General features: G+C 49.1%; 1 protein-coding gene across 4 annotated transcripts; it reads left to right on the top strand.

The window, feature by feature from the left end:
- Positions 1 to 4,172: 4,172 nt before the first annotated feature.
- Positions 4,173 to 24,112, top strand: LAS1L (LAS1 like ribosome biogenesis factor). Of its 4 annotated transcripts, XR_011385315.1 has the most exons (14): positions 4,291 to 4,630; positions 5,344 to 5,469; positions 6,443 to 6,512; positions 7,297 to 7,378; positions 8,403 to 8,675; positions 8,919 to 8,965; positions 9,822 to 9,931; positions 11,714 to 11,799; positions 12,448 to 12,654; positions 12,980 to 13,127; positions 15,755 to 15,870; positions 17,830 to 18,374; positions 21,695 to 21,845; positions 23,769 to 24,112. XR_011385315.1 is itself a non-coding variant. In XM_070066355.1 (13 exons), exons 1-13 carry the CDS (start codon positions 4,440 to 4,442, stop codon positions 23,884 to 23,886), a joined length of 2,154 nt encoding a protein of 717 aa, XP_069922456.1. In that variant the 5' UTR covers positions 4,291 to 4,439; the 3' UTR covers positions 23,887 to 24,112. The 4 variants fall into 4 exon arrangements, 3 of the variants coding, with proteins under 3 accessions (XP_051683707.1, XP_069922456.1, XP_069922457.1); XM_070066355.1 differs by lacking the exon at positions 15,755 to 15,870; XM_051827747.2 differs by lacking the exons at positions 4,291 to 4,630; positions 5,344 to 5,469; positions 15,755 to 15,870 and adding an exon at positions 4,173 to 4,223.
- The last annotated feature ends 1,929 nt before the right edge of the window (positions 24,113 to 26,041 follow it).

Genomic DNA, 26,041 nt, shown 5'->3' with positions numbered 1-26,041 from the left:
ATACCACAATGCTGGACCCTGAATCCACAAATGTTTTAAAAGTTGGGCCTTAAAAAGATGCTGATAGATCCCTAAAATATTATTTCTAGCTTACACACTTCATGCTAGGAGAAAAAGCTTCCAGCTTTGTTAGAAAAGAACACATAATCTGAGTACTGGAGTATAGGTGCTCCTTATGCAGATTAAGTGGTTGAATGGGACCTTTTAATGTATGATGCTGTTTGCCATTTCAGGAGAGAGCTGAAAGAAGCCATGTGGCTACTGCTGCATGAAAGATGGAGGCTACACACCAACAACTCCCTACTGTAATAATTACTAGCATTGGCCGGCTCCGCAGCTCACTTGGCTAATCCTCTGCCTGTGGCACCAGTACCCCGAGTTCTGGTCCCGGTTGGGGTGCCGGATTCTGTCCCAGTTGCTCCTCTTCCAGTCCAGCTCTCTGCTGTGGCCCGGGAGGGCAGTGGAGGATGGCCCGGGTGCTTGGGCTCTTGCGCCCGCGTGGGAGACCGGGAGGAAGCGCCTGGCTTCTGGCTTCGGATTGGCGCAGCGCGCTGGCCTTAGCAGCCATTTAGGGGGTGAACCAACGGAAGACCTTTCTCTCTGTCTCTCTCTCTCTCTCACTGGCTAACTCTACTTATCACAAAAAGAAAAATAATTACTAGCATCTAAAGCTATGCCAAGAAGGCATAGGTTCCCATTTCATTGATATACAATGTACTTAGGCAGGGGACTGGATAAGATGACTTCTGGGGCCCCCCCTCATTAGATGAATAGTATGATTCTAGAAAGGAGTCTATGATCTAATTAGGCAGTTAAAAATTTTTTATTGCTGTTTTTATCCCCCACAGGCAGAAACAGATACACACACACACACACACACACACACTCCAGAGAGAAGAGAATACTTCCACCTGCTGGCTTATTCTTCAAATGCCACAATGGCAAGGACTGGGATGGGGCTGGCACTGTTGTGTAGTGGGTAGGGCCTTCGCCTGCAGTGCTGGCATCCCATATGGGTGCCAGTTCAAGTCCCTGGGAAAGCAGTAGAAGATGGTCCAAGTCCTTGGGCCCCTGTACCTGCATGGGAGGCCCAGAAGAAGCTTCTGGCTCTTGGCTTCTGATTGGCACAGTTCTGGTCATTGCAGCCATCTGGGGAGTGAGCCAGCGGATGGAAGATCTCTCTCTCTCTCTCTCTCTCTATTGCTACCTCTGTAACTCTGCCTTTCAAATAAATAAATAAATCTCTTTTAAAAAATAAGGACTGGGTCAGGCAGAGGCCAGGACCTTGGAACCCAGTGCAAGTCTCCTACATGGGTAGCAGGGACCCTACCACTTGGACCATTACCTGTTGCTTTGCAGGGTGTGCATTAGCAGGGAGCTGGAATGGGCAGAGCTGGGACTCAGACCCAGGCGCTCAGAAATGGGATGAGGGAATCCTAATCTAGTGTATTAACTGCTAGCCAAACATTCATACCAGAGCAGTTAATTTGAGATGTGTTTTCTGGTTATAACCTCCCAGTACCTGGTTCTGAGGTGCATTTGTTCTCAAGTGGGTTATCTGTGTCTTTGAGGAAGTTCTGCCACTTTAGGGCTTTGGAAGGCCGGAGGTTCTGGAAGGGACATAAATTCCCTCTCCGTCCTTCACAGGCCTGCAGTTCCTCAGAGGGCGCAGTCTTTTGGACAGGCCACTGTCCTTTGGACCAACACTTCAATTTTCAATATAGTTTTGATTTTGTTTTGCTTTCCTATTTACCTAAAAGAGGCTTTTTTTTTTTCTATTGGAAAGAAAGTTTGAGAAACACTGCAACACTACCTTACTGGGAATTGATGTAGTTCACTCAGGAATTAATTCAGCAAACAAGGATTAAAGGTAACTGGGGCTCCGGCTCTTGAAGCTTTCATTTCTGAAGCAGTCTTGTAAACAGGTAGATCATAACCCTGTGTCTGAGGGTTGTGGAGTAATGCTAGGCTTCAGAGCTACAAAGAGCTATAAACGAATCACGTTTCCCTCCTTTCTTGGTGGAACTTCATTTTTATCTGTGAACTAATGAAAACAAAGCCAACTTAATAGAAAAGCAAATGCACCAGGCAATCAAGGAAACCATTTTATTCAGGCTATTGTCATAGGGAGAACACTCAAAGAGAAGAATAGAAACTTAGGGTTTTTTAGAAGCAGGTAAAGAATGGAGTCATCCATGAGTCTTTATGGGAGTCACCTTGTGGAAGGGTTTTATCTTGGGGTACTTGCCAGGACAGTGTGGTCCTTTGCAATTAAGATTTCCAGAGCCATTGCCATGGTTCACTTGGTTAATCCTCTGCCTGTGGTACCAGCATCCCATATGGGCACTTGGCTCTAGTCCCGGTTGCTCTGCTTCCAGTCCAGCTCTCTGCTGTGGCCCGGGAAGGCAGTGGAGGATGGCCCAAGTGCTTGGGTCCCTGCACCCACATGGGAGACCAGGAAGAAGCACCTGGCTCCTGGCTTCGGATCGGCACAGTGCCGGCCGTAGTGGCCATTTGAGGGGTGAACCAACGGAGGGAAGACCTTTCTTTCTGTCTCTCTCTCTCACTCTCTGTAACTATACCTCTCAAATGAAAGAAAGAAAGAAAGAAAGAAAGAAAGAAAGAAAGAAAGAAAGAAAGAAAGATTTCCTAACTGTAGATGCTTTTCTGGAGCCCAGGGTTCAGATAAAGTTTAATGTTGTCAAGCACTTAGGGTAAGTCTTGGCTGATAGTAGATGTTCAGTAAGAGTTTCTTTGTCTCTTTTCCTCCAATACAGGGATGTAAAAAGTGTTGTGTGGATTCAGAGAAGGGCCAGATTTACCCTGCTTGGGGAAACTAGATTTGACAGAAGATCCAGAATTTTAAAGATGAGCAGTGGGAAGAAAGGAGTGTTGTAGGTAGAGCTAACATTATGGACATGGAAGCTTCTAAGAACAATAGGCAGACTATATCTTAGGAGAACGTGGCTGGAGAAAGAAGTACATATAGAGGATAAATTGGGATTTGTTGCAGTAAAGATTAAAAAAGAAACAAAAACCACTCACAGCAATACTGTTAAGATTGTTATCAGCAGGTCTGTCTCAAGTGTTAAATCAGAAAATAATTTTTGCGGGAAGGATTAGGGCAATCCTAAATCCATTTTCGTCAGCCTGTAAAACCAGAAGAAGTTCCATAATATTGCTTTCCCCCAGAACTCCAAACTCTCAGGGAATTATTCAGAAAGAAACAAGTACACCTTTGTGGATGTTGAAACTAACAGTGAAATTCTGGTAGAGTAAAATCGTACAATTTTCAGTGATGGAAGAAAACCTAGCGACCAATCTAAATCCTTCAGATGAAGAAACTGATACTCAGAGAGGGGCAGACTCTTGTCCAAGAACACATAGTTAATGGCAAAATTAAGAATGCAGACATGTATATTCTCAAGAACTCTTATCCCATTCATACCTCATATCGCCGCTTAACAGGCTGGTACCGATTGGTATTTGCCAAGACGGCAGATTTTTCAGGCCAACTTTAGCTATTCTAGATTTTTTACAAATTTTTATTTTTTTCAAAGAGAAACAGAGAGATCGTCCATCTGCTGGTTTACTTGCTAAATGCACCGAACAGCCGGGGCTCTACCCGATGGAAGCCAGGAGCCAGGAACTCCATTCGTGTCTCCCACGAGGGTGGCTGGGACTCAGATACTTAAACCATAATATGCCGCCTCTCAGGACGCAGCATTATAGCTGGAAGTTGGAACTCGCGGGGCTAGAACCCAGGCACTGCGATATACGATGTAGCCCTTCCAAGCGGAGTCTTAACCGCCGGCCAACCGCCAACCCCTAGATATGTTCGCTCCGTAGTCGTGCTAGTGTACGTGGTGTTTTACCGGGATAGCTGGACTCGTTTTACCGGACTCGTGATTACAAAAATAAACTTAAAGCATATTTCCATGAAGTACGGCCGGACGACGAGTCCTCTTTCGCCCGCTAAGGGGCGCTTCATAATGTTTCCTTCGGTCTAGACACACCCCTTCTGTTCGGGAACAGAAATCCGTTGGCCAACGGGAAATTTGCGGAACCTTGAAACCGGGCCCTAGAAACTCCGGGGACAGAAATCCGTTGGCAACCAGGAGACTTGCGGAACCTTGAGACTGAACCCTTGCGGCTGGTAGGGCTGCTTTGTGAAGAGAACATTTCCGGCCTGCCGGCGAGGACGTAAATCCTTACGTAATAAGGTCAGCTTCCAATTCTCACGTTCCGATTAGCCACCTTAACGTAGAGAGGCGGGCTTTCGTTGGGGTCACTCTCTCCCATTGGCTGTTGGCGCGGCGGCGGTTTGGAGTGAAGGTAGCACGTTGAGGGGAAGACTGTGGAGTGCCGCGACACAGGGCTGGCGTGGGGCCCAGTGTTTTTGGGAATCTGGGGCCGGGCCAGGTCTGGGTCCCCGTGGCATGGATCGCGTGTGCAGTGCGTGGTACGGAAAGTGCGTCAAAAAGGAAGGGTTGTCGCCACTGTGGGCACGCAGCGTCGTGGTTGCCTGGCTCAACAAGGCCGAGTGGGACCAAGTGACAGTTTATCTGTTTTGTGATGACCCTAAGTTGCAGCGGTACGCCCTGAACCGCATCACCGTGTGGAGGAGCAGGTAAGGGAGGGGGGCTCAGTCCTGTTACTCCACGCTCTACGACTCCTTTGTGGAGTTCCTCTGAGGCCCTATTTTCCAGTCTCCCCCGAAATTGCCTGTGGCCCCGCCCCCGCCCCCAAGTGCCCCAGGGAAAGTCGCCGAGCCCTGGGCATTAATGCCATTTGTGATGGAAAGTAAAGGGCTGTGCCTCCCTGGTCCTCTCAATTGTGAGGTTGAACCTTTCCCGCCAAAAAGTGACCTTCCCCTTTTACAGGGTGCCGGGGGGCGGGCAGTGGGGCCTGATCCCGGGTTTACGGAGTAGCTTAGCGCCCTGTTGGTATTACGGAAGATGTGGAGGGAGTCTTGCCTACAAAACCACGTTTAAGTGGGGTGCCTCAGGTTGCTAAGATTTAGTTGGGGGGCAGGCTAGTAAGGGATAAAGGGCTTCTTTAGCTGAAAGGGGTGAGGATTTCCCGGGTGAATGAAAGGGGTGTGTCCACGCAACTCTTGATGGACAGTTCGGTGGTCTTCTTTTACCCTGGCCACCCCCCCATGCCCTGTGTAGAGTCGAGTCCCACAGACGTTCCCCTGTTTCTACTCACCTTCTGGTGATTTCATTCCTGTGCTCTTGAGCCAATCTATCATGGGAATAGCCTACAGCAATCAAGATTCTGAGGTGGAGGGTGGACCAGTGTAAGGGGCCTTTATGATAGTGCTGGCCTGTGGCCCTTTAGGTTAGGCAATGAACTCCCCCTGGCAGTGGCTTCTACAGCTGACCTGATACGCTGTAAGCTCTTGGATGCAACTGGTGGCTTGGGCAATGATGAACTTAGACTGCTCTATGGCATGGCATTGGTCAGGTAAGACCTGCATGAGGTTGAGGGGTGGGGTTGGCTTTGTGGCCTGCTTGGGGGTGGGGGGGTAAGCATGTGATAAGCAAAGTTTGGTTCCTGGTGCTACCTGAAGCCACAAGCTCTTTGTGTCCTCAGTGTGGGTCATCCTGCAATTGCTTGACTTGACAGCTTTTGGTAGCCCCTGTCAACACTTTTCTTCTTTTTATTTCCTTTTCCTGAAAGTTTGCTCTCTTCCATTTTTCTTGGAATGTGTATGGGGATGGTGGTGGTGTTCAAACCCACGTGATTTCTCTCAGCCTCTTCCAGCTTTGACAGTCTGATATTTTTTTTCTTCCCCTTTAACTCCTCACCTGGAGGAATTTTCCTGAATGGTTCAGTTGGCCTTGGCTGTGAATGTATTGTGGATTTTTCAACCCTCCCCCTGTCTATACCTAGCATCACCCATTTTCCCTTCATTTCTCCCTGAACACTGAGGGCTGCTGAGTTGTGGCAGTGGAGACATGGGCTGGGAGTTCCTGACTCACAGAACTACTCATGATGGTTCTAGCTGTCTCATGCAAATTGGGAAAAAAGTTGCCTCTGAGCTTTGTCATCTGCCAAAGCCTTTTCTCATCTCACACTGTTCCCCTTCTCTGCCTTGGGGGTCCTCCCTTGTTCTCTTCTCCATCATTTGACTGCTCCCCATGTCACTTGATGCAGTGTTTTGTTCTAGCATAATATATTGTGTTACAATTTGTTATCCTAGACTGAACTCTTCAAGGCCTGAGTAATGTCTTTTTACCTGTGTGGCTTCAGTACCTACAGGGCAGACTCTCAGTGAAGGTTGGAAAGGATGGAGCCGTTCCTGTTCTGATACTAATCATTAGGACAGGCCAGTTAGTGGCAAGGTGGTGGAAATGTAAAGGGTCAGTAACTCAGCCAGGTGTTTTGAATAAAATGATTCCTCGGGCTGTGCCACTTATTTCTCCCCCAACCCCAGGTTTGTGAATCTTATCTCAGAGAGGAAGACAAAGTTTGCCAAGGTTCCCCTCAAGTACCTGGCTCAAGAGGTGCGTATGATAAAATGGTCTTGCTCAGTTCTCTCTCTCTCCAGGCGGGCTCACCAAATGGGACATGGGGTAATCATGTGGGCAGACATTCAGACTAGCTCATCTCAGTACTACCAGCCAAGCCCAGCAAGAACCCCAGAACCTCACCTTCCAACTTGAAAGAGGCAGAATTGCTCCCTTGCTCATGACTGGTATCTCAGTGGGCTTTGCCTGCTTAGCTTGCTGGGAATGGCCACTGTGGGGGAGGGGACAGAAAAGAGGTAGCAATCACAGCCCCTCCCCCTGGAGAGCTGACAATCTGAGGGAAGAGACAGCTCAGCCTAGCAGCATGAAAATACCAGACATTCCTGCCCTGAGTGACAACATGAAATGTGTAGAGGCCCAGAGGACAGTCATGTTCTCAGTCATCAGAGAAGCTTCCTGGAGGAGCTATGAGAGGAAGAAAGGGAGGTGTAGGGTACCCAGGGAGAGGGGATGGGGAAAAGGGAGGCTGGAGAAGGTGATTGTTAATGGTCATTCATAAGAATTTTTCTGTTGGAGTGTAGTTGATGGTTGGGGGAAGTGAGTACCTTTTCTGATTTTCAAGACTACCCCTCTGGTGTAGTACAAAAGAATCAGGAGACCTGGTTTTTAATCTTGGCTCTGCCAGTAAGACTGAAATCTTCTCTGAGGACCTCAGTTTCTCTGTAAGATGGAGGAGGATGGTCTGGCTAATTCATTTCTGGGTCCATTCTAGGTTTAATATTTTTCAAATTTCTATACTTACATCCTCCCCCACAATTAGGTGAACATTCCAGACTGGATTGTTGAACTTCGCCATGAGTTGACCCACAAGAAAATGCCCCATATAAATGACTGCCGTAGAGGTGAGTACCTAGGGGATATACCTGTTACAGTTAAGCCCTGGGGCCTGTGCTGGGTGGCACTTGAGGTAGAGGGAAAGGGAGGTAGACCTGGGGTCATGGTGGGGACCAGGGTAAGACAAGTGAGGTGCTTGCCTTGAGCATAAAATTTAAGGGGGCATCAAAAGCTCAGCTGTCAAGATAACATTTTAATGTGAAAAAAATCTGTAATTAACAAAATCAAAATTTTAAATAAAAACAGGGTTAGTACTACTGACTTCTTTTGTTTCAAGCTCCAGTGTGACTTAGCAGGGCACTGTTGGGTCCTCAAATATCCAGAAGAAGCCTCTCTTACTCTGTGTTATCTCGATGTGCTTGGCTTTATCCTACTCACCAGTACCTTTCCTAGAAAAAAACCTCTCCTAGCATTTAAGATGAGATGCCAAAACCAGCAAGGGGCCAGTAAGTAGAACAGACTAGTTTTCACTCAAAGTTTGGATACTTTGATTACAAAGTTTAGCCTATCCTTAAAACTTGCTCCTGAGGTGGTAGCCTCGTTAGCCTCACTCACCTCACCCTAGTGGTGGGAGAGTTGAGTGGCATGAGCCATCAATGACAGTGTCATGAACCCAGGAGTTCTCTGTTCGTATCAATTAAGAACCCCTTCGATAGCCTAGCCCTTTGTGATGGTAAAACAGATGTAGAAAAGGGAAAAGACTTGGCAGAGACCAAGAGTGAAAACTAGTCTGTTCTACTTACTGGCCCCTTGCTGGTTTTGGCATCTCATCTTAAATGCTAGGAGAGGTTTTTTTTCTAGGAAAGGTGCTGGTGAGTAGGATAAAGCCAAGCACAGAGAGATAACACAGAGTAAGAGAGGCTTCTTCTGGATATTTGAGATTTGAGCCTTGGAGCCAATCCTCTTTCCTGGGGTTTTTCCATAATGCTCACAATATAAGGCTGGGAGCTTATAATAAGGGCTGGGACCTGCTAACTGCTTTTATCTGTGGCTGGGTCTATGGCAGTGCCTTTGGTTATTCCCTTCCTCTAGGCTGCTACTTTGTCTTGGATTGGCTCCAGAAGACCTACTGGTGCCGCCAAATGGAAAACAGCCTGAGAGACAGCTGGGAGTTAGAGGACAAGGAAGAGACAGATGAAGATCAAGATAAGAATGTAGTTGTTGATAATATCACAGAACAGCAACCAGAGCCTCAGACCGATGGAAAAGGTGCAGAATTGGATGTCGGGGCTGACATAGAAGACAAAGTCAGCCAAGAAGTGGAGTCTCATTTGAAAAAGGTTCTGAAACAAAAAGAGCTGTATGGTAGGTGTCCATCGTAGGTATCCCTGTGGGTAGAGGTGGGGCTCAGGCTTAGGGGGTAGCATTGGTTATTTTTTTGGCTCAGTATTTTTTTCTGGGGTGTGGTGAGTCCTAGCTTAAAAAATTACTATCACAAACCATCTACCTGGCTAGTTTCCAAAGAAATGAGATGAGAGGGCCTCAGGATCCCAGCAGGAATAGGGAGCTAGGCTGGCTGCCCTATCTGTCTCCCCATTCTGTTTTTAGAAAGAGCCCGAGATCTGCTGGTATCATATGAAGAGGAGCAGTTTAAGGTAAGAAAGTGCCCTCGACTTGGAGTGCTCTCATCTGCTCCAGCCATTTTTTCCCTCTTGCCAGCTATCTGAGAAAGAAGTCTTAAGAAGGAATTTGAAAGAAAAGTGTCAAAGCATGAGGGAACTTGTTGGAAAGAGAGAGGGGGAACTAAGAAGGTGACAAGAAGAGTTGAGTCAATCTGGCTGATCCTAACACTGGATGGAAGGGAGCAGATGATGAAGTTTGTGTATAATTTGCCCTGCTGGGTGGTAGGGAACAACTGGGACCGGGTAGTTGTACAGCCCTGCAATTCCTCAGCTGACCAACAGATGGGGCCCAAGGGCTTTCTAGATGAGATCCCTCAAAGGGGTGCTGTTTTAATAGGAAGGGAGGTAGCTCAGAAACCATTTAGCACAGTCCTCCCTTTTTTCAGGTGAAGAAACAGAAGCCACGAATGAGTAAAGGAATACACCCTATATATATATAATTAACAGTAGAACTGCAATTATACCTGCGTCTCCTGATTCTCTTTCATCCATAATCCATTTGCCTCCCCTCACCCTTTGGCTCAAGGGTCTCTGCCTATCTGCAACCAAATGCCCCCACTGGACATTTCAGTATGAGTATCTGGTAATTGGGAGCCACAGGGAATTAGGTGGGGGATGGGAGCGAGTGAAGGAGGAGGAGAAAATCTGGTATTTGAGGCAGTTTAATCTAAGTTACAGGGCCAGTAGGGGAGTTGTGGGCCCATCCTAGCATGCCCTGCTCTGTCCCCCTAAAGGTCAGTGCTGAGGTCCAATGGGAAGGGATGCTGGAGGGGTGGGGGTGGGTTGCTTGGCCGAACCAACTTTCTGATGGAACCCTCTTTGCTGGCAGGTGTTGGAGAAATTTAGGCATTTACCTCAGGCCATTAAGGCATGGAATAACCTGTCCCCACGTGTGGAAAGCATCATGGCAGAGCTCAAGGGCATTACATGGGAGAACAGGTATGTAACTAGGTAACCAGGCTAGCGGCCTCACTGAAATCTGTCTCATATCCTAATCTGTCAAGCTCTGCTGTAGGAAATCCCGAGGATAAACCTTATCCCCCACCCTATGACCCTGCATGATCCTCTGCTCCCCAGCCTAGCCAGCTACCTAGTGGGAGTTTGTCAGAATGGTCAGAGTCAGGAACGTCCACTGTCATCCAACCCCAGCTACCTTTTTTCCCCTCTGACAGTAAGCTGACAACCCCAGCTACCCTTTTTCCTCCTCTTCATAGGATACACAGACTTCATCAGTAAGATGTAAAGCTCTGGAAAACTAGGAAAAGCCCTTGATCCTTACCACTTTGACTAGGTCTTGTCCAAGTTTGAGGTAAAAGTTAAATGGTGAGCACTGCTAGTGCATTCTTGCAAACTGCTGTTACAGGATATGTAACAGGGTGTGGGGGGTGTGGAGAGGAGTCAGAGGAGGCCCTTCTCAGTGCTGTGAGCCACTTTTTTTTTTTTTTTTTTTGCAAAAATAGTGCTCAGTTCAATTCAAAGCAGAGAAAGAGTATCTCCATTTTTCTGTCCTCCCTAACTCATATGGACTTTCTAACTGAATACAGCTACCAAGGATTTGGGAGAGCTTTCCATTAAAAACCTCTGCAGGGCAAAAATAAGAAAACAATGTTTAAAAAAAAAAAAAAACCCTCCCAGCTATGGAGAGCCTGAAAGGCATCTGGGATGCAGCAGAGTGTGTAGGTATGTGGTATAGGTGGCACAGTGGGCCTGGGTAGAAGCCTACAGTGTAGGCTGGCATTGCCCCAGAGTCTTCTTTTCATCCTTAGGATAGGACTAGATTCAAAGGTATTTGAACAATGTCTGCCTAGCCCAGACCTCTTGGCTCCACCCTTCAGTAGAAAGTGGGCAGCGACTCCGTTGGCAGCTTGGGAACACTATCCTGTGACTCTGTCCTATAGTGTTTGCCCAGCATTGCTGAGCAGGCTGGCTGCAAGGACTGTTCTTTCTGAGTACTTATTCAAGGAGATAGATGGAAGGACAGCTATTTCCTCCTCAAGCCTGCTCTGCTGGATGTCAGCCCTCCAGGCACTGGGATACCTTGGGAGCTCTTTTTCCCCTAGAGCAGGTCAGCTAGAGGTGCTTCCTGGGGAACCAGTAGCTCTGGAGGAGTCAGCTTGCTGTTGCTGGTTTAGGTTTAAGGTAGAGAGGGATGAGAGGTTGCCACTATAGCTCATTCCTTCAACTCCTCTAACTGTTCGAAGTTCTAGGAGTTCCTGGTAATAAGGCGTGTGGGTCATATTTGATCAGAGCAAATGAGTCCCTGAGGTTTCTACCTCTAGGATCTAAAAGAGTGCATCCAGGGAGAAGGGGAGGGGTGGAATGGTTAAGAGCAAAACAAAGACTGCATAGGAACTGAGGTCAAGTCTAGAAGACTTGAGACCTTATGATCTCAGGCCTGAGACTTTTCTCTATCGGTGTTTTGAGGCTTGTTCAGCTATTACTATCTTCATTATGGGCTTTAGATCAGCATGTTCTTCATAAATACTTGTTCACAGGCCTCTGCCTCCACCCCTGCTCCAGGAGGCTGAAGCCTAAGATCCAACTGTTGCCTGCCTCCCTCCCCATTCTTACCTCCTTGTCCCTTCCTCCCCACTGCCCCTCCCCCCATGCTGTTTAGGATATTTGAGCCAGAGGCATTAGCTGCCTTGGAGGTGGTGGGGGTAGTTAGAAGAAGGTCTTCTGCTAGCTTTGGTTTGATAAATTGGTGTCCTCTTGTTCCAGGGAGGCTGTGCTGGATGCTTTTTTAGATGATGGCTTCCTCATCCCCACATTTGAACAATTGGCAGCTTTGCAAATTGAGTATGAAGGTAAGGTCCTGGGCCCTCATTGTAGCCTTAGGGTTCTCTGTTTTCTGGGTGGGAACACCAGAGGTGGGTTAGGGGGCCCTGGACTGTGGGACTAGGGCTGTTTCCCACCATCCCATGGCTTGTGGAAGCCCCTCAGCTCTCCTGTGTGAGCAGAACAGGTAGCCACACTGATAATGCAGTTGTGGGGCTTCAGTGGGCTGGGGTCAGGTCTGGGGAGTATTAATGCCATTATTGTGCCATGTCAATTGTGGTTTAGCCACTAACTAGGAAGCTAGAACAGCAGCACTGGAAGGGCCTTGTGAGGTCATCTAGTCCAAAATCCTAATGTTATAGATGGTCAGACTGAGGTCCAGAAGGGGGAAAGTACTGAGCGAAAGTCAGAGTGAGTTGTTGACAAAGTTGAAGCTAGAACCAGAGCTCTTTTTTCTTTTGTTCTTTATTTTGAATCAGTTGTTGTTTGCTAGATACTAACTGGTTTCTCTCTCTCTGCTGCTCTGCTCTCTTCTCTCTTCTCTCTTCCTGTTCTGTGGTGGCAACTCCACTGGTGGTGGTGGGGTTCGCGTGTGCATGTCTGCACTCTGTTTCTGCCTTGCCCTTGCTCTCGTGTTCCCCTTTGTCCCCCATCAACGGTTGTCCCTCATAAATCAGAAAATGTGGACTTGAATGACATCCTGGTGCCAAGGCCGTTCTGTCAGTTCTGGCAGCCTCTGCTCAGGGGCATGCACTCCCAGACCTTCACGCAGGCACTGCTGGACAGGTTGTTCTCTGAGCTGCCAGCCTTGGGCAACAGTGGGATCCGGCCCACCTACATCCTCAGATGGACTGTTGAACTGATTGTGGCCAACACCAAGCTGGGTAAGGCAGAGTAGCCCTAATCTGAGGGCCTAAGGCAGCCCAGGCAGCAGCATCTGCCACTGTCCTTAGCTCTCTGCTGAGAAGTACTAGGCAGACACCTCCCGTGGGCAACAGTAGACAAATTTCCCTCTTCCTTTCTCTTCCCAGAGCCAAGTAAACTGCTCTAGGGCAAAGTGCCTTGAAAGCTTTGAGTAGTTCGGAGCAATAGGGTGGGTGGTCTAGGAGGAAGGGGAGGGATATAGCCAAACCTTCCAAGGCAAAAGGTTGGCGGGGTGGGGGGAGGGTGCTCAATGGTTCCTCCTCCTCAAGTCTTTTCTTCTCTCAGGACGGGATGCTCGCCAATTTTCCGCGAGCCAATGGGAATCAAGAAAGAACTGGAGACTGTTCAACTGCTCTGCCAATCTTGACTGGCCCCGGGTGGTTGAGTCTTGCTTAGGCTCACCTTGCTGGGCTAGCTGCCAGCTCCTTCAGCTGTAAGTCTCTTGAACTCCATTTGGTAAGATAGTGAGGCCCCGTGAGCCTCAGGGCCACACAGCCCTACAATGGCCAAGTTGGAAGGCCCTTTTGAGGACATCTAACCCAGAGTTGCTCCCCTTGATAGATGGGAAAACTGAGTCTGGGGAGGGGGGTGGGTAAGGTGTTCTTCCCAAAGAACATACAACTTAAGACCTGGCTGGGCTGAGTCCAGCATGAGAATGCTTAGCACAGTGGCCTGCACAGAGTTAAGTGCACAATAAATGGTAGCTGCTGTTTTTATTAAACCCAGGTCTTCTGACTGCATGCCCAGTGCATGCCTAAAGTGTACCTCTGAGAGTGGCTCAGCAACCTTCACTGGCCCTCTGCTGCCTTCCTGTTGAAGTACAGGCTTCTGAGCCTGACATTCAAAGATCTTTCTGATTCTGGCCCAACCTCCTCCAAATCCCTTTTACCCAACCCATTGTGGTTCTGTGGTCAAACTGAATATTGCACTGCTTTGTGTAAATACTTGTAGTTGTCTCCTTTGCCTTTTCTCTATCATTTCCTGACCCCAAGCCACTTCCCTCATACTCATAGAAGCCTTTAGCATCTGATTCTCTTCCTGCTTTCTGGAGCAATACCTGTTTCATTTGGGTGACCCATCTGCTGCTCACCAGTGACTTCCATTGTCCACTACACTCAGCAGCCCATTGCCCTCATTGGAGGTGTCCCACCTCTGAAAGCTGACCTCGCAGCATCCCACTCGGCGACCACCACCTCTCGTCTTTCTAGTTTTCACCTTGCATCTCATGACATCTGCTCTTTGTCTGCATCCAGACCTGTATCTTTCTATTTCCTGCCTCCCTCGACCTTGCTTCCCCTCAGTCGTATCTGTGGTTGCTCCTTTCAGCCACTCATCATCAGCATCCTCAGCTCTGCCCATCCTTTGGCTGCATCTGACTTGCAAAACCCAAGCTGGGATTGTTTCTCCCCATTCTGCTTCCCTGCTCCTCAATCTGGGTAGCTGAGCTCTGCTGGAGAAAGCCTATACATAGCCCTGCGGATTGCTGCCACTGCAGAGGTATATGAGTTTTAATCTTGGGCTAGGTAGGCCTCATTTCTGCTTGTCTGAACTTTGACTTGTTTTTCTGACCACTTTTTCTCTCATTTCTTGACTATTCTAAACCCTTACCACTCACCTCAAACCCTTCCCCCTCTCCCATTTTACCCTAGCTTCCTCGAGCACATGGAGGCATCCAGCAGGGCCCCCTCGACCTGAGATCCAGTTCACTCCTGTGAACTGATCTGTGGCTGCACTGAACCTTCTTGCCTGTCTCAGGAAGAGGTGGCCTTGCCCTGCCTCAAAGCCTGCTCCTTCACCTGTGCTCTGGAGCCACCTCTGCCACCATCACTGGGGCCTCCCTCAGCCTCTCCCTTGCTCTACCGGCTCTTGTTCTTCAACCTATGAATATCCCCGAGTTTTTCTCATCTTAAAACAATAACAATACAAGCAAAATTTCCTTTCACCCCCAAATTCCTCTGTTGGGTTACCTCCAACTTGTCACTCTTTCCTCTCCAGTCAAAACATTTCAAGAGAGTAGTCTATGCTCAATGGTCTCAGTTTCCATACTACTCTCTTAACTCCCCAATCTGCTATAATTTGGCATTAACCCCAAGAGCTGACCTCCAGATTACCAAATCCAGTGGCCCTTGACAGTGTCTCTGTCTTCTGCATTGATGCTATTTACTACTCCCTCCTAGAAGTGCCTGTGTTGATTACGAGTTCCTACAAAGTGCTGAGGCCCAAATTTCTTTATCTAGCCCATGCCCTTCCCCCAAGATTCAGCCTGCTATGCACATCGAACATCTCCCCTTGGATGACCCACAGACAACTTACTGGGACCAAAAGAGAATTGGTCAGCTTACTCCCTGCCCTGATTCTAAAGTGATCTTCCTCTGTTCCTTAGCTTACTTGGTGGTGGCACCATCTACCCTGTCCTGTTCACTCTTAAATACTTCCCAAATCTGAGATTTTGTGTTGCCCTGTCTACTTCCCCTAGTGTCTCCTTCACTTTTTCTGACTGAGCTTTTCAAGGGAAAGGGCTCTGTGTTAACTATCTGTGCCCCAGCCTTATCACACAAGTCCAGGCACCAGTAAACGTAATTGAACTGAACTGTCCTCTGCTTTCTCATTGCCAGCTGGGAACTGACCCAGTGCCTGGGGAATGACTGAAGTGGGAATCTGGATGCCAAGACTCTTAGTCCGCTGGTCCCCCTATTGAGTCCAGAAGTATTTCTTGAACCGTTATGGCAAAATAATGTGTTCATAAGATAAAAATGAGGTCTTGTAGACAGTCAAGGCAAGACCTCCAGTAGATGGGATTGAACCAAACAGCCACATTGCCAGATGTATGTGCTGGAGACTAGAAGTTACACGGTTGGGTGGGAGAGTGGGAGGAGAACCACAGGGCCTGGAGGAGTGTCAGGGGAGGCCTTTGAGCAATTCAAGCAGAGGAAAAACGAAAAGGAAGTTTCAAAGTCCAGAAGGAACATGGCATGTGTATGCAATGGGGGTGGGGGGACTGAAAAGAGCAGCATGGAGAGGCTTGGATAGGTGACCTTCAAGGTACTTTCCAATCCTAAGTGCCTGCAGAATGGAAGCTGCTGGTCTTGGAGAAGTCTGGACCACAGAGATCTTCTCCCAACCCAAGCAGACCAGAGGGATGCGACATATGCCAGCAGTAACAGCGGCTCACTTGGGTACGATTCCTTGTGCACAGATCCTATCTTCCCCAGATAATCAGTAAATTTAGTGTTCATCTCCCCATTGCACAGACTGGGAATCAGGGAGAATTTGCCCAGGTGTTATGTGGCAAGTCAGGCAGAGCTAGGGCCAGATTCTAGATAGCCTGTCTTTAGTCCCATGCTCTTCTGTAATGTCCCACTAGATTGTACCATTGCAGAAAGTGTCTGTCATTAGGCTCATAAAAGGAAGGAGGTGCATTTCAGAACTCCTGTCAGCCCTGCACCTTAGCAGTCAGACTAGGCAGCTCGAGATAGCTGGTGGGTAATAATAAACATCAGTGATAAGGAGTCTTGCCAGTATCAGATGCATGGGGATATTTATTATTCATTACACTAATGGATCGCAGTGAGAGGCCAGAGTTTCTCTCTGGCTTTTCCTCTAATAAAGCTGGAAGCTTTTCAAGCGCTTCCTCCAGCCAGCCAATATCAGCTTGGTTTGAGCCAGTGTCCTCCTGGAATATGAAATTAGCCCCACAGAGAAGGGTCCCCCGGTCTCTCAGTGGCGGTCCCACTAGCCCCCGGCCTTGCTTGTGCTAATGTATGTGACCAGTCGACATGCGTCTGGACAGCAAACAGCCCATGGAGCAGACGTTCCCCCTGGGAACTGCCCACAGTTCAGTCTCAACACACCCAGAAGGAAACTCCCAGCCACACGCCCGGCAGGACCTGGGCGCCTGTTGGTGCCAGGTTCTGTGCGTGGCCCTGTGAGGGGTGCTCGTCCCCTTCCCCCTCCATGAGTTCTCCTTCCCAGCGGCTCTGTGTGTGTCGGTGGTTTTGCTGTGAGCCCCGTCTTGTGTGTGCTCCGTGTCCTCATCTTTAACTCTCCTCTGCCAGAGCCCTGCCAGCGTCACAAGCCCTGCCCTCTGTCTGTCTGTCTGTCCCTCACAGCTTCTCTCCCTTCCATCTCCACTGTTGGTACCCTAGGCCAGCCCTCACCGAGTCTGGCCTGAACTGTGGCTACAGGGTAGGCTCCCTGCCTCCAGGCTGCCCGCCCAGGCTGTCCTCCACGTGGCGTCCTCCACACAGTCACCATGGTGATCTTCAGAAGCAGCCTTCACCTGTGCTCAGAGTTGGCAGGTGACCCCCGCCCCTGCACCGCCCCCCCCATACACGTCCTTCCCAGCCTTGTCTTCCTCCCACAGCTCCTCAGCACAGGCCTTGCCCTCCAGCCAGGCTGCTCACCGCACCCAGCACGGTGTGCTCACTCTTGTCTCTGGTCCTGCACGAAGCCCTCCCTTGCTCTCACCTGCCCTCTGTGCTCTCTGCCTCCCCCGGCTCCCATGGTGCCCACGGTAGGTCCACAGTGCTCATCTGGCCTCTCTCCCACATCCTGCTTTGTCTTGTCAACGGCTGCTTTTTTTATTTTCTTTTCCTCCATTCCAGGCTGGGCTGTAGCTGTTCCCGCACAGGGATGGCACTTTGTGTTCCGTGCAGAAGGAGCCCAGCCCACTTCCAGGTGTATCCTTGGAGCACTGGACAGATTGCTCCACTAGGCCAGCGGAGAGAGGGGTCTGCCATTCTCATCTCCAGCCCTGTAGACCTACTGGCTAGTTTGCATATTTATGTAGCATTTCAGTGCAGATTAAGAGCTATCATTTATTGCATGCCCACTATGTGCCAGGCACTGTGCCAGGCATTCAATGTCAGCTTTCTTATTTACTCCTCCCAACAACCCTATTAAGATAGGTACCATTATTGTCCTCATTTTACTGAGCGTGGAAATAAGGTACAGAGAGGAACCAGAGCTTGTTCAGGGTCCAGTGGTCCTGTTTTCTGTATTTTCTGCTCTGCTGCACTGCCTTTCAAAGGCATGTCTAGAAGCTTAGACACCAAGTCCACACCCTCTGGAGTATTAGGGTATGAAATGACTTGAGATTTTGAATCTTTACCTACCCCATCCCTCCCTTTGCTCAGCGTCTTCAAAGCCATGGGGCAGGTCCTACCACAAGGGGAACAGGAGAAGCTGCTGCGCCTCTGTTCCATTTATACCCAGAACGGAGAAGATAGCCTGGAGCTGGAGGGCTTTGAGCCCTCCCCCATTGGGAAGTCTCCGTACACCCTGGATAGCCTGCAGTCCATCCTCAAACCAGCTGGCTCCAACTGTGGGGCTGAAGGAAAGGCCCAGCAGCAGGAGGAGAAGGACAGCCTTACTGATGTCAAAGAGGAAGAGAAGGAGGAGGACAAAGGCTTGCAAGACCAGGTAGAAGAGGGGGAAGAGAAAGAAGAAGAAATGGAGGAAGAGGAAGAAGAAGGGGAAAATGACCAGGAGGAGGAAGCAGAGGAGGGTGAAAGTGATGAAGATGATGAAGATGACGAAGAGGAGGAGGACGAAGAGGAGGAGGAAGGAATGGAAGTGGCACCTTACACTATATTGCAGGAATCTCCCGGTTTCGAGTTTGCCAATTTCATGGCCCACAAAAGAGGAGCTTTGCAAGGCTCTTCATGGCAAGTTAGCTCAGGTAAGACGCCTGATAGCCACTTCCATCCTACACCAATTTCTTCCCTCTGGCTGGCTCTGGAGGTTTCCTTTCATCCTAGGGAAGAGATGGAAAGTAGCAGGGCATAGTGGAGGTGAGGCAAGCTTGGGAGGCAGCCTGATACATGGATGACACGTGGCTTCCCTCTCCTTTAGGATGGAGCCTGTGAGCTCCGGGAACCACCATCAGGCTGCTGGCTGCTTCATGTAGAGAAAGTATGTGGGTGTGGGCACTGGGCAGTGACGCATAGGCAAGAGAAGGCCGGAGGAGGGAGGGTGTGTATGTGGATGATTCTGCACATGTCATTCATGGACAGTGAGAGAGCTTTTTATGTATATATGAGTGGATTACACAGAGAGGCTGGCTGGTGGTAAGACAGGATTTTGCTGTGTGTATTAGAAAGAACAAACCCAGGGAATTAAGTCAGAGAAACTGGAAGTGAGATCTGAAGAGAAGAAAAGGACTAGTACAATTTAGGTGAAGCACACAGGAGGGCTATCAAAGTAGAGTAGGGAGGAATGCAGGGACAGTTGGTGATGTGAGAGTGGCAAGCTGCTTTTCTGAGTGGTCTTTTGAGTGCCCTCACAGGTTAGTGAGCAGAGACCCAGAAGGAGTAACAGAACAGTGATGTGTGTGGGAGCCTATGTGTGTGTATGCACACAGTAGAGGCAGGAGCACGGCCTATGTGCTAGAGTATGAGAGAAGTAGGGAGAGAAAACGGTGGGGCCTGGGTGTGGTGTTTGGGGAGCACAATGAGGAGTGAGAAAATGAGTGGGGAGGCAGGGAATAAGCCTATGGGGAAAGGTATGGTCTGTGTCATTGTGTAGAGGCAGGTGTGGAGGGGCTAGGGCATTAAGGCCCTGAGTACTAGGGGTGGGAGAGTACATTTGTGTCCCTGTGTGGGTGGGTGGGAGGGTGGGGTTACTTGCACCTGCTGGACAAATAATGGCATGTTGACAAATACCTTAAGGCAAGGAGGGCTGTGTTTTTGAGTTTTTAAAACTAGTGAAAGGCACATTGGCACAAGCAGAATTGTGTGTGTGTGGGGGGTGGGATAGTGAAAGGAGAAGTCATCGTGAAATCTTTGCTAAATGTACAGTAGTACAGCTGTGTATACATGCATACATGGTCGTGTATATTTTTTGGAAGAGGAGGCAGTGTCACCAAGACCCACAAGGGCCAAGAGGTATTTGTGTGAAAAAAAGAAGTAGCAATAATGAGAGGTAGGGACCTGTGGAAGGGCTTGGGAACAGACAGTGAGACAGCCATCCCAGAGGTGGCCTGTGTATTTGTGCTGTCACTGAGGGTCCATATACAAGAGTGTCAGTTTAGAGGTAAGGACAGTGACGGAGGGTAGGGGATGTTAGCAATGTGGAAGATGGTCAGGTCAGTGACAAACAGAACCCATGAGGGGAATGACCCTTGTGCATGATTCTGGGCATCAAGATAGGTATAACCTGTAAGAGCTAGGGGTAGGGAGTGGGCAGCCAGATGCACAGCCCTTCTTGAGGGGCACCTCTGGGTTATATAAAAAGCTGGTCCAGGGATAGGCTTTTAGCCTGGTGATTAAGATGCCTGCATCCCATGTTGGAGTACCTGGGTTCAATACTAGGATCCAGCTCCTGACTCCAGCTTTCTGTTAATGCAGACCCTGGGAGGCAGCAGTAATAACTCTAATAATCATGTCCCACCCATATAAACCCTGATTTATTTCCCAGCTCCTCGCTCTGGACTTGGCCCAGTCCCAGCCATTGCAGGCATTTAGGGATTGAACTGGCAGATGAGATGTCTCTATTGTTCTGTCTCTCAAATAAATAAGTAATTTAAAGAAAATGCTAGTCCATGGGTAAGAGTTTGGTGCAGTTTGTTGATGCTGCTTGAGATGCACACGTCTGATATCCAAGTGCATGGGCTCAAGTCTTCCAGTTCCAGCAGGTGATGGCTCCAATAGCTAGGTCCCTGCCACCCATGTGCGAGATCCAGATAGAGTTCTGGGTTGCTTGATTTAGTCAGGCCCAGCCCTGGATATTGCAGGCATTTGGGGAGTGAACTAATAGATGGGGATCTCTATACTGGTTGCTCGCTCGCTCTCTCTCTCCCCTTCTCTCCTTCTCTCCTCCCATGCCTTTCAAATAAATAAAATGAAAAAATATATTTTAAAGAGCCAGTCCAGAGTTGATACCTTACAGAATGCCAGGAGCATTATTATAGGGAGAACACTGAACCAAGGAGAAGCAGGTGGCCAGGAACAAAATCTACATGGAGCTCACTAGTGAAGGCTTTTTTTTTTTCAGAAACACTGCATTCATCTGTGTAAGCATGGAGAGGGAGGAATGAATATGGTACTGTTTGAAGGGTGTATAAGTGAGAAGACGGAGATGCTAAATGACATGGTCCACCTAAAGTGGAATGTGTGTGGAGGGCAGGGTTTTGGGTTATGAATGTGTAAGGGCTAGAGCATTAAGTCGTTCCCTCCCCCCTTGCCATTGCTCCATCTGTGTGTGCGTGTACACGTGTGTGGAGGTAGGGATGGAATTTCTGGTTTGTGTGTCTGAATGAGAGGTGTGAGAGGCAGGGCGAGGTATGAAACCGGGGACATTCACTGAATGAGGGCTTGGTATGTGAGCTTCTGTGTGTATACTTGGGTGGCAATGAGGGGCAGGCTGTGTAGTGGAGACAGCCTTTCCCTAGAGGAGGGATGTTCTTTGTGCATCTGGGGGCAAGGGGTGTATATTACTTCTGAGAGAGTCCACCCAGAGGTGGGTGAGGGTGTGGGTGTGTATGTATATCACTTCAGGCAAAGCCGCTTCTAAGAAAGAATGTGGCATTGCAGTACGTCAGGGGGCTAGCACGTAGGTGTGGAGGAAATCTAAGTCATACAGATAGGTAGCAGTGGGTTTGGAAGGGAGCTGCTGTGGGAATTCTGGGATAGGCAGACCCTCTGTGGTGTGTGTGTGTTTCTCCCACAGGCAGGGAAATAGGGATGAGAGTGAGTTCAAGGCCATGATGCAGCCAGGTCTAAAGATGTTGTCTGTGTCTATGGGGACATGCCTGGGAAAATGGGGGGAAAGCAGAGGAACAAAAATGTCTATAGTTGTGTATATGCCTGTGTGTGAGAGATAGAGGTGTGGTGGGGGACTCTGCATGGTGCAGTGGGCTGTGATGGGAAGTGAGAGAGGAGTGAGACTGGGGATATGCAGATGGCCTGTGCTGAGTGACCTCACAGTGGGCTGGGTGGGTGGGCCTGTGCACCAGAGCCTCAGTTCATCAGTCCACTCCTGCCACCTGTCTCTGTTCCACAGAGGATGTACGATGGGAAAAATTCCCTATAGGCCGAGTGCCAGGTCAGACTGAAGACCCGGCTGAGCTGCTGCTGGATAAATATGACACCATGTATCTCTTGGAGCAGCCTGTGCTAGAGCAGCGGGTGGAACCCCCGAAGTGCAAGAGTGGGTGAGTGCCCATGGGAGCAGGATTTCTCACCCCATTTCTCTGCCACCTGTAGAGGGGAGAGGTGGAGGCCAAGTGGGGTGGGTAGGGGCAGTGGCTGTCCCTGCCGGCTTAAATCAGTGAAGTATAAACTCTAGTCACTGGCTGGGCCCTTGCCCAGGATACCCTGCCCTAGAGTGGGGAGTCAGTAAAGTAGTCACACACAGCTGGCTTGGTACTACTCTCAGATTGCATTCAGTTAGTCTAAGTGAACATGTGTACATGTGCATGTGTGTGTTTTGGGAGGAGACAGATCCGTAGCTTTCAATATTCTCTACAGGTCCACCACTCCCAAAAGCTCAAGAACAAGATGCTATAATCCATCTATTTCATGTTCTTGTGGACAAGGAAACTGAGGCCCAGAAAGGGGAAGGGATTTGTCTAAAGGTGCACAAGGTAATCAGTAAGCCTCCCTGCACTATCCGTGCATCGTGGTAGCAAGGCCTACGCAGGACTCCATGCTCTCCCCCAAAATTTGCCTTTGGACCATGGGCCTAGGAGCCCTTGGGCATCAGGGGGCCAGTAATAAGCAACCCTCAGAGGGGCTATGCTGGTAACAGAAAAGCTCATCCAGAGGGCCTGTATGTTCCAGAATGCTGGGCCATTGTGATGAGGAAAATCCTTGAGTACCAGAGACCTCTGTGGGCCCCTGTGTGCCTGCTCCCTGGGAGATGAGCCCCTCTTCATCTGGCATTTTGGGAGAGGGCTCAAGAACCCAGGGACCCCAGAAGGCCAGGTCAAAAGCTATGTCATGGACTCTACTCAAAGCCAGGGGGCAGCAGGCCTCTTGAAGAAGAGAGGAGGCAGCTGCGGAAGCCAGGTAGTCTATAGTTGGGAGTAAGGTTCACTTGTCTGAGAAAGACATCCCCTCTCCCTTCAGCCCTAACTAACCTGGCCCTGGGTAAGGCTGGCTCGATGAGCACCAGGGTATCAAGGGTGAAGTATAGGCAGGTGGAGCTGTTAAATCAGGAAAGAAGCTGATTCAGCTCAGCTTCCAGAACCCCTGTAGTAAGGGAGACTTCTCCGCTGGAGCAAGGCACACCCACCCTTGCTCTTTGTCTCAGCTCCAGCCCTGACTTGAATATGTGGCCCTGGGCAAGTCCTTTCTCATCTTTGGGCCTCAGTTGCCTTGTTGATAAGATGGCGGCTGGTTGGAGGGTATAGGACTAGATCATCTAAGGGTTTTTTCTACTGCAGTAGCGTAACCCTGGATCTGCCTGAAGGAAAAGATGATGGCTTTGCTCTCAGCTGTCACCCTCATCCAGGTGGAAGGATGTTGGATCTGCAGGAAGTAGGGGAAGCAAGAGTGTTCTGAGCCAGGGAGAAGGAGGGCAGTCAGTAGTTGTTTCCCTAGCACAATCTTACAGTTATGGGAGGGGAGTTGGGCCTAGCCCTACTGCCCAAGCCTGGCCTTGGGCCTCTTAACCATCTGCTGGGTGTGGGAAGGACCCAGCCCAGAGTCGTCTGGGCCCCCAAGTTCCTGAGAGGAGGCCTTGTTGAGGGAGCCACTTTCAATATCTTCCTGGTGGTGGGTTGGGGAAGGGCCCCTTCCCTTACCTCAACCCTAGCAGCTCTGCTTTAGTCTGGTTTGTGCACTGGGGCTCTGCATAAAGCTTCATTCAGAAATTCCACTCTTCCTTCCCTTTCCCCTACCTCAAGTAAGGGGGGAGGGCAGAGCCAACCCTGGGTCCCACTTGAAATTGTTTCTCAGATTTGCTCCAGTCTTTTCATTATAAAGCCAGGAAGGAGGATGGGCCTCAGGCCCCACCCTTCCCACAGAGACACATGCATGCACGCACGTACACACACCCCAGTCAAGCACTTTTGGCCCCTCCCCCAAGCCTAAAGCTGCTTCCTTCCCTCACTGACCCCTCACTTTCTCTGCAGCATCTTGAACATGAACTGTGATGTCGGCAGTAGCAACTGCAGCAGTGGCAAGTGCGAGCGCCTTTACTGGAACCAGGCACAGATGCACAGGATCAAAACTGGTGTGCAACTCTTCTGATGCCTGTCCTGGTGCAAGTGATCATCCAGCTCTGCCAGGACAACAGCCCACTCCCCCGTCCACTGCACCCTGTGCTCCGTGAGACAACCTGAGTGAGAGCTCGGTTCAGTAACAACAACTCAACTTTCCAGTGGGATTTTGAGTATGGTTTGAGTTTTTTGTTTTTTTTTTTTTGTTTCGTTTTGTTTTGTTTTAGAAAACAATAAACAGGCAACTGTTGTTTTGATATGTTTGTGAGATGAGGGAGTATGTGCTGGGGCATATCAATGTAGTTTTCCCTTTCCTGTGGAAGATCCAGAGAGGATGGGATCATAATAGGGTTTTGAGCAGGAACTGGATCCTGAGGCCCCTTGCCCTGATCCTACAACTAGATTCCATATCTTCTGCCTGACTCAAACCATTTCTGCTCCCTTCAGCTGTAGTATGGGGCCAGCTCACTTGGAAGAATCAGGCTATAGGGGAGATGCATTACTGACCACAGAGCTAGGTCAGCACTGGTGGGGTGCGAAGGGGGCTGGCTCACAGCCTCTGGACAGTGGGAAAACTCAGGTTTTCCTGTTGTTACCCAGCAGACTTCCTGTTCATCCCCTTGCCTGCCCTCATTGGGCACCAAACAGTGAAAGCCAGAGAATCCTTTCTTTGTCACTTCTCCACTCTTTTGATTCAGAAAAGGTAGACTGGACTTCTCTGTGGTAGGCATTGGAGCCAGAGAAATGTTTTAAGGACTGACCTAGAGCCCATTCTGTATGGTCAGTCCCCTTAGATACCTCACTAAAGAGTGCTTGCCTTGTGTCAGCCCTGAGCTGCCAAGAGACAGGATGAAGAGACCACGTTCTCACCCCTCAGGACCTTGAGCCTGGTGAGGAAGGACCAAGTCACCAAGTGATAACTTGATGCCCCTGCTAATCCCTTAAGGGGCTTCTGTAAATGGCTGTATGAAGAAATGTTGAGTCTGATGCTGTGGGAGAGCTCAGTTAAGGTTTTTGGTTTTGAAATGACTTACCTAGGTGATACTTGTATTACATTCCTTTTTTTAAAAAAAATCTATTTATTTGAAAGGCAGAGTTATAGGGAGAGAGAAAGATATACCTTTCCATTCACTGGTTCACTCCCCGAACGGCTACAATGACCAGGGCTGGGCAAGACTGAAACCAGGAACCCAGAACTCTGTCAGGTTCTTTCATGTGGTCGATAGGGGCCCAAGTATTGGCACCATCATCCACTACTTTCCCCAGGTGCATTAGCAAGGAGCTGAAACAGAAGTGGGGCAGCTGGGATTTGAACCAGCATCCATATGGGATGTCATTGTCTCAAGCAGCCACTTAACCTGCTGCACAATGCCGGCCTCTCAGTTAAGGTTGTAACTTGAGTAGGGAATCTATAACCCCTGAAGGGATATATTAAATATCTTTGTGGAGATAAACTTACATAAATTTTTCTAGGGAGCTGATGCACAGATTCTATCAGATCATCAAAGGGGCCCATGAATCCAACATGGTCAGGGTTTCCTTTCCTGTTTGGACCCATGCAGTGGACATGTGCAAAACAGTCTTCAAACACAGTTTCTCTACAACTGCTCCCTGTCTCCTCACAGTGGCAAATGCTCTAAGTTAGCATCCTGGAATGTCAGAATAGCTCTCAGAGAGCACCTAGGCCATATATGGTGAGGGCATTTGCAAATGTGTATTCTGGGAGGTAGTCCCGTGCCTGCTCTGTGGGGAGATGGGTGCCAAAAGCTCTGTCCTCCACTTCACCAGAGCAACCTTGACTTTATTGTCTGTCTTGGGATCCTACATAAGATGGATTTTTGATGCTAAAAAGCATTTGGCAAGCGTTGTTCTGGTCTAGCCCCCTCTTTGTAGGCATTGAGACAGTGTGGCGCTTGAAAAGGGGAGAGATGTGCCCCAGACCACAGAGCCAAGTGTTTTTTCATGTCAGCCTCACCTTGTACTTGTTAGAAATGCAAATTACTGAACCTCACTCCTGACCCTAGGAATCAAACCTTGTAGACAGGCAGCAGTCTCTGGTTTAACTAGTCCTTAAGGTGATTGTGATACAGACTAAAGTTTGAGACTCACTGACAACAGAGGAAAAGCCACCAAAAGACCTGGGCTCCAAACAAGCTCCACCACTTTAAACAGAAGCAGCCTTGGGC

Source organism: Oryctolagus cuniculus, chromosome X (assembly GCF_964237555.1).
Source record: "Oryctolagus cuniculus chromosome X, mOryCun1.1, whole genome shotgun sequence".
Lineage (NCBI taxonomy): Eukaryota > Metazoa > Chordata > Mammalia > Lagomorpha > Leporidae > Oryctolagus > Oryctolagus cuniculus.
Note: the sequence above shows the minus strand (reverse complement) of the source record. Positions and strands in the feature narration are given on the sequence as shown.